The 14344-nt window shown below is 54.4% G+C and overlaps 1 protein-coding gene across 1 annotated transcript in view; it reads right to left on the bottom strand.

Moving 5' to 3' along the window:
• Positions 1-13897, bottom strand: part of DNAH17 (dynein axonemal heavy chain 17) — a 109588-nt gene extending 95691 nt beyond the window's left edge. Inside the window, exons 1-11 of the mRNA XM_007185782.2 lie at positions 13553-13897; positions 12182-12375; positions 11230-11422; positions 10950-11049; positions 10605-10690; positions 10276-10401; positions 9355-9507; positions 9141-9230; positions 7221-7388; positions 6701-6817; positions 30-295 (exon numbers count right to left, since the gene is read on the bottom strand). Coding sequence (XP_007185844.2) covers positions 30-295; positions 6701-6817; positions 7221-7388; positions 9141-9230; positions 9355-9507; positions 10276-10401; positions 10605-10690; positions 10950-11049; positions 11230-11422; positions 12182-12375; positions 13553-13897 — 1838 coding nt within the window. The remainder of the gene's footprint in view (positions 1-29; positions 296-6700; positions 6818-7220; positions 7389-9140; positions 9231-9354; positions 9508-10275; positions 10402-10604; positions 10691-10949; positions 11050-11229; positions 11423-12181; positions 12376-13552) is intronic.
• Between the last annotated feature and the right edge of the window lie 447 nt (positions 13898-14344).

Raw genomic sequence — 14344 nt, 5'->3', positions numbered from 1 at the left:
AGCGCTGCCCGCCCGGGGCCATCACTCACGGGTGCTCGATGAGCTTGAGGTCCCTCATGGGTGCCTCCAGCCTCTCCTGCAGCTCCAGGCTCCACTTGAGCTGCCCGGCCACCGGGGGCATGTTTTTATGGATAGGGGGGATGTTCCCATCTGCTGAGGCCGCAATCTGGGTGTCATACAGGGCCTTGGTGTTGTCCAGCTCAGCGTCAAACAGCTCCAGCATGACCGAGTACCTGGGCACCACCTCGGGGAGAATCAGAGGCCGTTCCAAGAGGCTGCCATACATGTGCAGGAGCTGGGGAGAAATGAGAGAGGTGCCTTCGCCGAGGCCCGCCACCTGCCCCACCCCCAGCGTCACCCGCAGCTGCGTGTCTGGGACGCCATGTGCAGCCAACCTTCAGGAGCAGGAAGATACACGCCTTCCAGACAAAGAAGCTTTCTCTGCGTAGCAACTGGTTAACCGGGCGCCTCAATAATTTCCATGTTGATGTACGCTGGGTCCCTGCATACTTAGCTTATAAACCAACAGTACAAACTAGGTCCAAGGTCTGGAAAAATTTATTCTGGGCCCAGGAGAAATCAGGGTTTGGGCAAAGAAGATTTAAACATTTAAGAAATACCATTTCAAAAATTGAAAAAAAAAAAAAAAAAAAAGCAGCCACAATACTGCACTTATATAACCAGGGCTTACGCTATAACTGGATGGAGAAATGTCTTTTTTTTTTCTGTATTTTTTTTTAACATCTTTATTGGAGTATAATTGCTTTACAATGTGTTAGCTTCTGTTGTATAACAAAGTGAATCAGCTATATGTATACATATATCCCCATATCCCCTCCCTCTTGAGCCTCCCTCCCACCGTCCCTATCCCACCCCTCTAGGTGGTCAAAAAGTACCGAGCTGATCTCCCCGTGCTATGCGGCTGCTTCCCAGTAGCTATCTATTTTACACTTGGTAGTGTATATATGTCAGTGCTACTCTCTCATTTTGGAGAAATGTTTTAGTCATGAGAATTATTCCTTTTAGGAAGAGCACTGATTCTCAAGGACCCACCCAGGCAAGAAAAACCACCGTGGGGATGTTTGTTTTGCTCTGAAAAATGCTCTGGGGAAAACAGGAACAAACTAGGTGAGAGGGAGGCCAATCTTAACCACGTGGGGTCCCCAAACCACTAAAGTCACCAAGTGCTGGGTGTGGGGAAGGGTCTGTAGGAGCGTCCTGGGGCTGCCATGACAGCACCGCGAACGGGGCAGCTTCAATGACAGAATTTATTCTCTCACAGCCTGGAGGCAACAAGTCCACAATCAAGGTGGACAGAGCTGCGCTACCCTAAAGGCTCCAGAGGAGAGTCTGTCCCAGCCCCTGGGTCCCTGGGGGTGGGCGGCAACCCTCGGCTTATAGACCCGTCGTCACTCCATCCTCTACCTCCTTGGTCATGGGGCCATCTTCCCTGTGTGTGTCTCCTCTCTTCTTCTGGCACAGGCCCCAGACACACTGGATTAAGGTGCACACCGCTGCGGTAGGACCTCAATTTACATCTCAGTTACATCTGCACAGACCCTATTTCCAATAATGCGCAGGTCCCGGGGGTCCAGACTTCATCCTCTCTCTCTGGAGGACACAGTTCCACCCACCAACAAAGGGGCCCGTGTTTAGCCTTGGGCTGATCAGGTGGAGGTGGCAGTGGGGACAGGGCCCAGACATCGTGCATAGGTGTTGAGAGCGGGAAGAGCTGACCGGGAGAGCTCAGCTCCTGGGGGTTTGAGGAACTTACAGGGAGAGCTCGGCACGTTCCCAGGCCGTGACACCAGGGGTTCAAGCGTGGGCTGCCTGATTCCCCCAGGAGCCGGGACAGCCCGGGTCCCCTTCAATGTGTCCTTTCCATGGCCTGTCAGTCCGAGGGCCCTGACCTGATTACTCCAGTGGGGGACGTCACCTCACATTTCTGAGGGTGGTAACCATAAACATGCCCTAGCACCCTGCAAGTAAGGAGCTCATCACCCTGTGGTCTGCGGATGCTACACATTGGCAATTGTAAAAAAAAAATGAAAAGCTTAGTAGAAGAGAATAAGGTAGAATTACCTGGGTGTTTCAGTTAGAGTGTTGGCTGGAATCGGAGGGTGGCTCAAATTGGGCCATAGAGGAGAGTTTCTTAAAAGATCCTCTCACAGCGGTGGGTGTCCAGGGAGGCCTCAGGGGCTGCGCAGGCCGGGGCTGAGCCTGAGCGGTGAGGGAGGGGCCCTTACTGCAGCCTGGAGAGAGAGGCCGTGGGGTTGGACGGTGACACGTGACATGTTAGGGCAGCTCCGAGCCAGCCTGAGGTCACCAGGGGAGGGGTACCTGAGCCTGGGGGTGCCCGCGACAGAGCACTGCTGGAGACAGACGGGGATTCATCAGGGCTCAGACCACACGGCCCCATTTTCTCTGGGATATGGGCTGCAGCCCTTGGTGCCTGGAAGGGCTGGACCCAAGTCTCAGATTTGTCCTAGTTTTGGGTACGAAAACCAAGACCACTGTCCCTAAAAATGGCCTTTTGGGGAAACAGTGGAATAATGGCTGCAGAGAAAGGAGGAAAGATTTTCAGGTCCCCGAAAGCCAGAGGGAACAGCCTGGGACTCCCGGGAAGACCCCGCAACTCCGAGTTGCTAAGCACCGATCCCTGCGGAGGGGCTCCCGACATATTAGGTCACCAGCGTCATTTCTCTGAAAACTGACATGTAACAGTTGGGAAAAACATGTTCCTCTTATTGGTTGCTGACCCCCTTGACTTATTTTCCTTCCCACTCCTCTTCCTTTAATTTCATGTTTACATGATTTTTGGCCTCTGGCTTCTAGCAAGGAGGTTAATTTCATTTTCTGCCAGGAGGAGTTCATGTGGAAAATTGCTCTAGAACTTTCCCGGCTGTGTGTGAATTACTGACAGTGAGAAAGAGCATCCAGGCAGCTTGGGAACATGCAGGGGATCAAGGGGACGGCAGGGAGGGGACCCCAAGGGCCTGCCCTAATTAGAGCACAGGGTTGTCCAGGGGGAAGGAGATGTTCTTCGGTGCAGAGAAGAAGATGAGCAGATGGAAGTGGTTTACACGAGTTTTCCGCCTTATTTTCTTTCTAATCTAGCACAGACATAAAGTTCCATGTTAGAAACGGACTTTACCTTGTGGAGTACAGAAGCCAATCTAGGCCACGACAGGAGTGCGGAAGTTCCCCGCAAGAACGCCCGGGGGTAGAACAAGGGCGTTTGACAGTTTGAGCACCTGGGGGTGGACTTCAGTCCCTCAGGTGCCACCTGGAGTTCCTCCTGGACCAGCTCCTCCCCTCCGAGGGGGGACCTACGGTCTCTCAATCGCGAGGGGAATAGGCGTCTCGGTTTGGATACATCAACCCACCTCCTTCCCCATCACTGGAAGACGGCACAACGTGGCACCCAGCCAGCGGAAGGCCTGGGGGCGCTTCTTCTCCTGGCTCCATCCGCACAGGAGGCGAGAGGGACTAACCGCCTGGCACCCCGGTCCGTCAGCTCCAGCATCGTCTTAATTCTCGGAGACCCCACCACAGGGGAGGACCTGGTGTTTCCACATTAAAGCACTGGCTGCAAACCCTACTTGGGACTCTTTGCACTTGGGTAGCCCTGGGGGTGAGAGCCTCTCGGTTCCGCCTAAGGTCTTCCCCGGGAGTGAGCAGTGGTAAATAGCTCCACTCCCTCGGCTGGGGCCAGTTCCCTCCACGGGGAAAGCTCCAAAGCACCTGCTGTGTGCTGGGCTCGGTTCTGAGTCAACCCAAACCAAGTGCCTGCCCTCGGGGAGTTTATATTCTAGTTCAGAAGACGACAAACTCATAGAGATCAATACACCACAGATGCCGGGGCGGGCGGGGGAGGGGGCAAGCACGAAGAAGAAAAACCGAGCAGGTCAGTGTTGGCGATCGGAGCGAGGGGAGGGCTCCCGCCTGGAGGAGGAAGTGAGGGAGGCCTCTCCAAGGAGGCGCCCAAGGCAGCTCCAGGGGAAGGGTGTTCCACAGAAGGGAACAGCATGGGGGCACTGTATTAACTTGCATTCACTGACATTTTGCCTGGAGCACCAACTCCATCCAAGACTTAATTGATCATTACATTTGCAGAGCTTCAAATCCCCAAGCATTTGCATTTTTTGAAAGAATCTAAAAGGCAAAGGACAGCCTGGCATTGGCATGAGGAGAGATCTTTGTGCTCAGGGGTGGCGGGCTTCCTGGGTCCCCAACTCAACCCCAGGAAGCCCAGCCCCGGCATCCTCTGGAAGAGAGGCCACTGCCCTATGCTACCTAGGCCAACCCGACTGCCTTCCCGGCCATGGGAGCCCGTCCAGATGAGTGGTTTAGAACAGGGATCCTGCCAGCAGTGAACCTAGGAGCTGGTTTGGAGCCCTGGTTTCCCTACTTGCTGGCTAGCCATGTGACCTTGAGTAGCTTTCTTGACCTGTCTGAGCTGGTGAAATGAGATAGACAATGTAGGTAACAAATTTAGCAAAGAGCTTGGGTTTTGTGAGAATTAAATGAGGTAATGTGCTAATTATCGGTCATCTCCTCCAGGCATTGCATTACTGGCAGCAACCCAGAGGCTTGCAAAGTGAGGGGAAGAGATAGTTCTGACCTGCAGAGAGTCATGGATGATAAACATGCATGAAACTAGACAGAGAAATAAACAAGCTGCCCGAGCATATACATATATTGCCCACTTAAATACTCAACATCTATTGTCCAGATGAGTTGTAGCTACACACACTGCATCCTGCAGAGATCCCCCCTCTCAATCATAGGGGCAAGGCAGGTCACATAAAGGCATGACGAATGCTGGGCTAGGGCAATAAGGAGTGGTGAGGAGTGGGGCAAACTGAAGCACTGACATGCTGTCTATCGTGAGGAACAGCTCTGCCCCTGCAGCCACTTGTTACCATGAGGGACTGTGTGTCCCGTGTGGCCAGGTCTGTTTTTCCAAGACAGAGTGAAAACCTGGATTTTTATGTGCACTCTCTGAATTTTTAAATACTGGTGACTAATTCAAGGTTTTAGACAAGTGCCATGTGAGAATAGGCAAATCTAGAGAGACAGAGTAGATTAGTGATTGTCTAAGATTGGGGAGGTCGGGGAGAAATGGGGAATGACTGGGGGTGATGAAAATGTTCTAAAATTGATTGTGGATGGCTGCACAACTCTAAATGCACCAAAAACCATTTAACTGTACACCTTAAACAGGTGGATTGTATGCTATGTGAACTATATCTCAAAAGTCTCACGTGAGCCAGGAGAAACCCACCAGTGGTCTCTGCAGCCCAAGCGATCTGTTCGTGACTCTGACGAATGGGTGTAAATGCCCGAGTTCCGAATTATTTGATGAGACGGTGATGTATGCAAAACACTGGAAAGTCCGATAATCACCACGTCTGCTTAACTTCTGAGCACTGCTATTTTGAGTAAGGGGTCTGCAGATTTACTCTGTTCATTATGTTCTTCTGACTGTACTATTTCAATTAGCTGGCTTCCCTTGCGGTAATCTGTTATGGCAGCGGTGGAAAGGTAAAAGGTAACACAGGCTGATGCTGCGAAACATTTGATTACCACACAGACTCTGTTCTCACCCACACTTATTTAGCCCCTCCTGACTGCTTGGTGAGGGTCCTGGTTTGCCTGGGACCGAAGTGGGGGGTTCTCTGAAATGCTGGACTTTGTTTCAAAACCAGACTGTCCTGGGAATAGCAGGGTGAGCGTGCCCTAGGGAAAGAGGTCTGTCTGCAGAGACAGGATGTGCTTGGTGTTGAGTGTTCTGCCTGCAAGTTGGTGAACTGGCAGTGGTGTGTTGGCACTGAATGTCGGCTGCCTTGTGAGCTTGGACCGAGCAGGTCCAGGGGCCCGTCTCCATGCCCCCCAATGTGCCTGCTGTTGAGGGATCCTCGGGGAGGGGCGCGCCAACCAGCAGTGGGGACGAGTGTCTAGCTCCTCACAATTCCAGCCAGCTTGACCCATAACAAAGGCACCTTGCTGTTTTAACTTGCACTTTCCTGATTATTTGAGAGGCTAAACCAACAACCTATGTCTGTATTGGACATTTGCATTTCTCTTTCAAGTTGACATTCTCTAGGAGTTTTAGTGCTTTTCTGCAATCTGTTTTTAAAATGTTTTTATAAGATCATTGCTTTTTTCTAACTGTAAAAGTACTACACATTTCATGCACACAACTTGGAAACTGTAGAAAAGTACACAGAAGACAGACAAATATTAGCCATCAGCCCACCACCTAGAGACGGCCCCCTGTAATGATACTGTGTTTATTTCTTGGGTCTCAAATGTTGAAGAAAGTGTCAGTGTGGCTCAGTGGCTCAAAATGTGGATGTGTTTTATTTTTATAGCAACTTTGCCTCTCTCTAACTTCTGTCCCTTATAAGTAGTGGGGGAACTGAACCATATAAGGATAAATGGAGCACAAGAGGACTCAGTAAAATAACCACCTCGTGTTCACTTTCCTCTCTTACTCTAAGATGTGGCAGTGCTACTCAAGGTGATGATTGCTGACTTGCTCTAAGGCCCCGAGAAAGGTCCCTGGCCTTTTCTGGGCCTAGCTCTTCACCTATGAATGAGGCTGCATGATTAGACCATCTCTACAATCGTTCTCGGCATCGCGGTGCTGCTGTGACGAACTCCCAGTCAATGCAGAGTCCCCACCCGCCCGTACCTTTGCACAGGACTCAATAGAACTGCAGTCGTCAAACCCCTGGCAAAAGATCGTGGCCAGCCTCCTATCCAGATCTTGAATTTTGGTCTCAAACTCAGCGTAATCGTCATCAAAACTCTGAAAGCGAATTAAAACACCAACCTTGTAACCGTAGCCAGCATGCAAAGCAGGGGGGCAGGTTCACTCCAGTGCCCATGGACACCCCCACCCCCTCGGCAGGATTCAGGTTACATCTGGACTGAGCTAGCTCACTATCTTGGAGGCTGCTCCACAGGCAGAGTTTTGTGGTGTTTGTTTTATCTTTCGGCCTTGCCTTGCGGCATGTGGGGTCTTAGTTCCCCCACCAGGGATCGAACCCTCGCCCCCTGTGTTGGCAGCACAGAGTCCTAACCACTGGACCACCAGGGAAGTCCCGGGGCAGATCTTTTGCGCCATCTTTTCTCTGCCACGCGTGCTCCCTCTGTGTGCCTTCCCACTCTCGGGGCATTTGCCATCGATCCTGCCAAGGCCCCCGACTTACCGAATCTCCGGGGTCCAAGGGGTCGTATTTGCAGTCGGCAAAAACCTTCACCAGCTCAAAGACCTCATCATAGATCTGAGTGACCTGGCTTCCGAGGATGTTGCCCCTCACGCCCCCGAGCTCAATCTTCTCCAGCTTCAGAAACTCCATGGCTGTTTTATAAAGGTCCTGGTGGAGGAAACCCCAGCACCCTCATCAGTTCATCTTCCTAACTATGCCAACGGTTCAGTCCCTCATCCAGCTCTGACCGCGGCAGGGAGGAGCCCCGGGGCCACACAGCAGTCTGGAGGGGCCCTCTGTGTATTGGTGTTAATGTTCTCTAAAGCTGTTGCTGTAGCAGAGAAGAGATGGAAGGAAGGGTCCCATGAGTCATCTCCAAGTTGTGATTGTGGAGGAGGAGGAGGAGGTGAAGGTCGGGCTCTTGTCCTGACCCAACACTGGGCGAAATGTGCCTCTACATAAATCACACTTTACCGGGGCCCCACTTCCTCAGCTGTGGGATGAAACAGTTGGAAAGGCACGCGGTGGTTCCTGATGGCCTCACGTACAGGGTGCCTGATGGATGTTTGCGTGTAAATCCCACTCCTTCACTCCCTCTGAGGTGTGGGTCTCACCTCGCCTTCTCCTGGAAGCCGTCCCAACTATTTTAGCCCATGGTGGTGCCTTCTTTTCCAGAATCCCCAATTGCTATCTGTGCTCTTCCTTTTGGCATTTAACCCCATTCAGTCCTATCACGTTATCTAACGCTTCTGCGTGTAGCTCTTATTCCCCGATCGAGACCCCAAAGGCTTCTTGAGGATGACAAGCAACCCCCAGGTGCCTGGCCCAGTGCCTGGTGCTGCTTAGACGGAAGGTGCTCGTAGGTTACTCGTGTCCCTCCCCTAAGCCAGTGCCGAGGTTGATGCCACTTCCCCCCAGATGTCCAAGATGTATCGAGCTATAACCCAAGCAAACCTAACACAAAGTAACAGCATCCTCATGCCCTGAGCTCTGGGGCTCTTACACTCAAGGAGGGTGGCACGGGTGGCACAGCCCTCAGGCAAGGGGTGGCTGGCACGGCCATTTCCCCCACCCCCAAAAGCCCCTCTTTTCCTAGAAGCATCATCCTGATTCACAATCTATAATGTAGGGACCAGTGGCTACTTGGCCAGAAACTTGGCTGGGACCTTCCAGTTCTTGGGCTCGAGCCTTCAGGCATGAAGAAACACTCCATGATGGGAATTTGGGAGTCTTAAGGGGGCTTCCTGCTTTGCCTCCCAGAGGGTGCGGATGAGAACTAGACACGCCTTCCCGTTGATGGCGTCCATCATAACATCACTGCCCAGTGAATGGATGGTTCCAGGATGATCCCCCCACAACCCCGCCTTTTTTTTTTTTTTTTTTTAAAGGATGTAATGTGCATAAAGTTAAAAAAAAAAAAAAAAGACCATAAAGATTACAAAACAAAAAGGAAAACTTTCTTGCCCTACCCATGCCTTCACCCCTCACCTCTTCTCCCCAGAGGAAACCATTTTGAACCTTTTTTAAAATTTTAATTTGCCATGTGTCATTCCATGTATCCAAATAGGGTCCCTCTTAAATCTTCACTTGGGCTAACTTAGTCCCACTAACTCTCTCCCCCTTGGCCTGCAGGCTTCCTGACCAGGGTCACTGACCTTGTCATTAACCTGCTCATAGACAGAAAGCAGGAGAAAGGGGAAAAGCAAGCAAAATGGGTCGCTTTGTTCTGGGCTAACAGCTCCGGGCCTGGCAGAGGTGGCCCAGGGACTCGGTTTCCCCATGACGCAGACGTTTGGGTGTGACTTTTATTTCCCTAATGGCAGCCTATTTGCAAGCGAGATAAGGACGGAAGACACGGCTCTCCTAAGGTGAGGGCAGCCGGAGTGGTGCAGGGGGAGGTGAGCCAAATTCCACCTTTACCTCGATGGTCTGGATGCGGTGGAAAAAGGAATTTATTCTGGAAAAGGCAAGAGACGAAGGGAATTCCCAAGGCACCGGCTCCTTGTCTTTCTAGGGGAGAGAGAGAGAGAGAAAAGGCTGCGTTTGCCTCCGACACGTCCATGGGGTCCGACGCCGGGGCCAACATCACCCTGACCTCTTTCCCCCGGTTCGCTCTCTACAAAGCAGACCGTACCTTGAAGAAAAGCTTCATGTTGGTGCAGCAGAACTCGTAGGCTCGGTACAGCTCCTTTAGGACGCTCACGGACAGAGAGACGCCACTCAGCGCCTCCACAGTTTCACCCTGCAGGCCTTTCAGCACCTCATCGGGACTCAGGTAGGTCCGAGTCTGGGCAGAAGGGAAGGCGTCCCCAAGTTCAGACCAGCCGGAGAGGTGACATCCGGGTCCACTGTCCACAGCTGTTTCACTGGTTAGAATGACCCGCCCCGGGCCCCTGGGCCACTTCTTCTGACACATCCGCGGTCCCAGCCCGTCTGCTGACTGCGGGGCATTTGCAGGCGCCCGAGCCGTTTCTCTCACCAGGACCCTCATGCCGGGCTAAGGCCACAGCACAACGAGATTTTGATGGTAGATGTCTAGGGGCCCTCTAGGGGCCCAGAAACGCAGTCCTGCTACGGCTGCGGGATCCTGGGCCACTAGGTCCCTCTGGGCCTGCAGACAGGGCTGCGAGCATGACTCTAACACACGCAGGCAGCCCAGGGGCACGAGGCTGCAACTCACACCTTGGCGGCTGTGTAACCCGTGCTTGTGAAATGGAAGAAGGAAAGGGAATCGGTGTTGAGGGAGACGGGAGGAGGCTTGGTGTCGGAGCGGATAAACCCCACAAAGCCCCCGGCCGAGTCTTGGGGTGCTGGGACTCAGTGGGCCGCCCCACTTTCTTTCCTCCCCACTCCCAGCGTGGGGCAGGTTGGGCTGGCACTGCCCAGGTCTTGGGAGAACCCTGGGTGGCCACCCAGAGGGCCCAGCCTTAGCCCGGAGCCTGTAAATCCCTGCACCAGCACCTCTGCCTGTTTTTAAACTGCCGGGGAACATGGGGTGGTATGGGGCGGGTGGCAATCAGGAGGCAGGGAAGGTGGCCAGGGCCAGGTGGGCTACCATCTCGATAAGCTGGTTGCAGAACTCCTGCAGGATGACGAGGACCCTGGAGGGCGTATTGTAGTGCTCGGACGTGGCCCAGATGAAGCAGATGGTATACAGCACCTTGGCGATGAAGTTCGGGAGCTGGGAAGAGACGGGCCGGGCGGGCACTTTGTCGCAGCACCTCAGCACACCCCTCCCCACGGCTCCAGGAGGGGACCCCCAAGGGGAAGGAAGAGGCACTCGCCAGGCCCTCGTGCCCGACCACAGCCAGGAAGCCCGCAGCCCCTGCTCCCCCAAGACACAAGCCCAGCCCCTGCCAAATGACCTTTCTCTTGCTAACATACCATCGTGAAGTCAGCCTGTTCCATCTCCTCCAACAAGATCTGCAGAGGCTTCAGATACAGCACTATATCGTTGGCTTCCTTCAGGCCTGCCCCAAACAAGAACAGGGGCTCATCCACAGGGGAGCGGAAGCCGGACCCCACTCCCGACGGTCAGAAATGGTGACGGCAGCTCTGTCTGTTTATGGACACCCACTGCCTCAAGAACGGGTCTTCCTCAAAAGGCGGGGCCCGAGGAAGCTCCGCCCCCACCCGGGGGTCAGCAAGGGGCCTGCCCAGCCCCTCCCAGGAGGGGCTGATACCTTCCTCTTGGAGGGGGGAGGTGTTCTCATAGGGCCACCCACTTACCCTCAGTGACATTCGTATACACATTTTGCAGGGCTGGCCAGTAGCAGCTTTTGGCTTTTTCCAGGATCTCGACGATTTTGTTCACTTTGGGCCTGTTGAGCTGAGAAGGAAAGAAGAAGATTAGCCTTTCAACAGATTCTAGACAAAGGCTGCCTGACCCCATCGCCGGTGCTGAGGGATCCACACGGGTTACCCGGATCCCCTCAGGGGTCCCCTTGGGGAGGCTGGGTGCTCAGGACTCCAGTGGGCGCCCGGTCGCCAGGGGCAGAAAAGGCGTCACCTGCTCGTGGATGCACTTGAGGTTCATCAGCCGGGCGTCCCAGAACTCAAACTCGACTCGGGGCAGGGGGTGCAGCGCATCCAGCAGGGCCTGGGCCGAGTCTTTGCTCAGCACATCCCGGATCTGGTGGGACCAGTCGATGACGATGGTCTCGATGGCGTGCAGCAGCGAGTTGTCCAGGGAGGAGGGGATCCTGCCGGGCAGAGGCGGGAGGAGAGGCTGTCAGCCAGGAGAGACCCTGCACCAACGCTGGGTGTTGCCAGGGATGCCAGTGCCCCCAAGAAAGAGGATGAGGAGGGCCAGCTCTGGAATGAAATCCACGTTCATGACGGCTCCTCCAGCAGTTCTGATTGGGGTCACCATGGGGCATGTGCTGGGGGCCTAGAGGACCTGCCATGTGATAAGCCCTGCAGGAGCGGTCGCCCTCTGATGGGAGTAAGGGAACACACTGTCACTGCAACTTGCTTCAAGCGTCGCACGCACCAGGCGGTTGCAAATGGCGCTCAGGCAGGTGCAAGGCGACACCTCGGAGTCCTCATGCTTCTGTGGGCCACTGGGATGCCACAGCCTCGATTTAGAAGCCCAGCCTCCACCTGCTGAAAATCCCTTCCATGCCCCTCACTGCCCCTCAGTACCCACGTCCTAAAGCTGGGTATCCCCTTTCCTGTGTGACATGTGACAATGTGACGTCCTTGGCCTAGTCCTTGTGTCTGACGGAGGAGGGGCTGGAGCACAGGTGTCCAGCAGTTGCCAGAGCTGGAGTCTCGGGGGCTCCAGGGTCTCGTCCTGTTCTGTCCTTGTGCCTTCGGTCTCAGACTCGGCACCTAAAGTCACCATCCTGCCCTCCTCGGTTTCGTCAGCTCCGAAACCAGTTTTCGGTGAGACAGTTTATCCTTGGTGGTCGGGGACCAGATGCCCCTCCTTCCAGCCAGCTCCCCGGCCGGGTCCCTACCTGTCCATGGACTCAAGGGTGCCATCCAGACTGCCCAGGTGCTCCGCGATGGGCAGCAACGTCTTCCCCTTGATCTTGCCGCCCATCACACACATCTCGTTCTTCAGCTTGTGGACTTGCTTCACAATGTCCTCTGAGACCACGCGGGGCCATCCGCTCATGTTTTCGCTTTGGTTTAACAGGGAGTAGAGGACCTGAAAGGAGGGGCAGGGTCCTCAGTGCGCGGGTCCCGGGGGGAACCGAGCTCTTCTCCCATTGCAGAAGGAGGTGGGGCCAGTCGAGGTGCTGAGGCCAGTGACGACAGCCCAGCCCCTGTGACATCTCCATGAAGGCAGACCCCAAGAGCACACACTCGTGGCTGAAAGCAAACATTTCGCGCTGCCTCAGAGCGCTGCTATAGGCTGAATTGTGCCCCCGCCCCCAGTTCACACGTGGGAGCCCCAGCACCTCCAGATGTGACTGTATTTGGAGAGAGGGCCTTTCGAGAGGTGATTAAGGGGGGGCCCTAACCCAATATGACCGTTGTCCTCAGCAGAGATGAGGACACAGACACGCACAGAGGGAAGGCCACATGAAGACTCAAGGCCGTGTGAAGACGGCCGTCCACACGCCCAGGAGAGAGGCCTCAGAAGGAACCAGCCCAGCTCACACCTTCATCTGGGACTTGCAGCCTCCAGATTGTGGTGCTTTGTTAGGGCAGCCCGAGCAGAGAACGACAAACACCCGTGTGCCCCAGCTTTGGGCCATGCCAGCTGCCTCGGTGGATGTGAGAGGAGGCTGGCCTGGGTCCTGGCTGAGTGGCCCCTGTGGCCTGAGTCTGCACAGGCAGGGACGCACGCCCCCATCTCACAGATGAGGAGAATGATGACTAGGAAAGCTAAGTCACCGGAACTCTGGCTGGTCTGACTCTCCAGAGGGAGCTGCACCTGCCATGCCTGCCAACAGTGGAGAGATACGTAGAGCGGCACCTGCTTGTTCCCTTTCTTTGCTTGAAGTCTCAGAACTAGGAAACCCATCTACTGGATCTCAAATGGCCCATGCCTTCTGAGGCTATGGGCAGGGATGTCCCCAGGGCAGTATGGAGGTTCTAGTGATTTCAAGAGAGGACAGGCGGTGGCCAGGGCCACTCAGCCCTCACATGCACAGCATCAGCTGGAGGTCAGGTTAGAAAGCCGATCTGTCTCAGCCATCAGGGCAGCCGGGCCTGAGCTCTCGAACACCTGACCGGCTTCTAGGTGATGCAGATGCCGCTGGCCCCTGGACCTGCTCCCTGGGGAGCAGCGCTCAAGGCCACTCACTCAAAGTATGAGAAACAGGTGTTGCTCCTCCTAAGCCCTCTGTCCCGCCCCAGCGAGGCCTAGATGCACCCACCTCCTCCACGATGGCGATCAGCTGGTCCACAGGGGTGGGGCTTATGTCCCCGTAGACCAGACGGTCCTTGTAGTTGTCCTTGCTGATGTTCTCAGGTTTCTTCTTGATGAAGTACATCCCTTTGGACTTGAGGGAGGCTGGGAAGCCCAGGCAGGGTATGATCATGCCGGCGGGGTTGAGTGTCAGCACCAGAACTCGGACATCCGGTTTCTCAAAGAACTCGGTGAACAAACCCACGTTCTCTTCTGCTCCGACCATTTTACTCCACTTGTCTGGCTTGAACTTTAGGACGATGGAAGCGACACTCTCCAAATACTCTAACCTGACGTCTGGTGTAATCATCATCTTGACGTTCACTTACACCTGTTAAATGAACAGAGACACGGACACAGCACAGTCTCCTGGGGAATCTCCATTTCCTGCCTGTCACTGGAACCATCTGAAATCCCTGTTCTAACCAATCGAGAAAGGAGAGGGTCACCGTGAATATAGCGTTTTCAGCCATGGGTGGGCTGCGGGTGAGGGAGGACCAGGGGGCTGTGTCTGTCTGCTCTGGCTGGATGGCTGCCCTCTGCCCCGCTGTGGGTATCACCATGGAGCAGGGCCACATGGCAGTGGTGTGTGCTTGTGTTAACTGTGACCAGGAAGTTAATAGGCTGGGAAAGGTTGAGATGGGCTCTGGGGAAAAGGAGAAAAGGAAAGGATCATAGCAAGATAGTCTAAAGGTGACGGGGTGGGGAAAGGTGAAATGAGGCAATGAAAGGGTCAGGTTGAAAGATCCCAGGAAGGTGA

Source organism: Balaenoptera acutorostrata, chromosome 20, assembly GCF_949987535.1.
Source record: "Balaenoptera acutorostrata chromosome 20, mBalAcu1.1, whole genome shotgun sequence".
NCBI lineage: Eukaryota > Metazoa > Chordata > Mammalia > Artiodactyla > Balaenopteridae > Balaenoptera > Balaenoptera acutorostrata.
The sequence above is the reverse complement of the archived record's forward strand: the minus strand, read 5'-3'. Positions and strand labels throughout refer to the sequence as shown.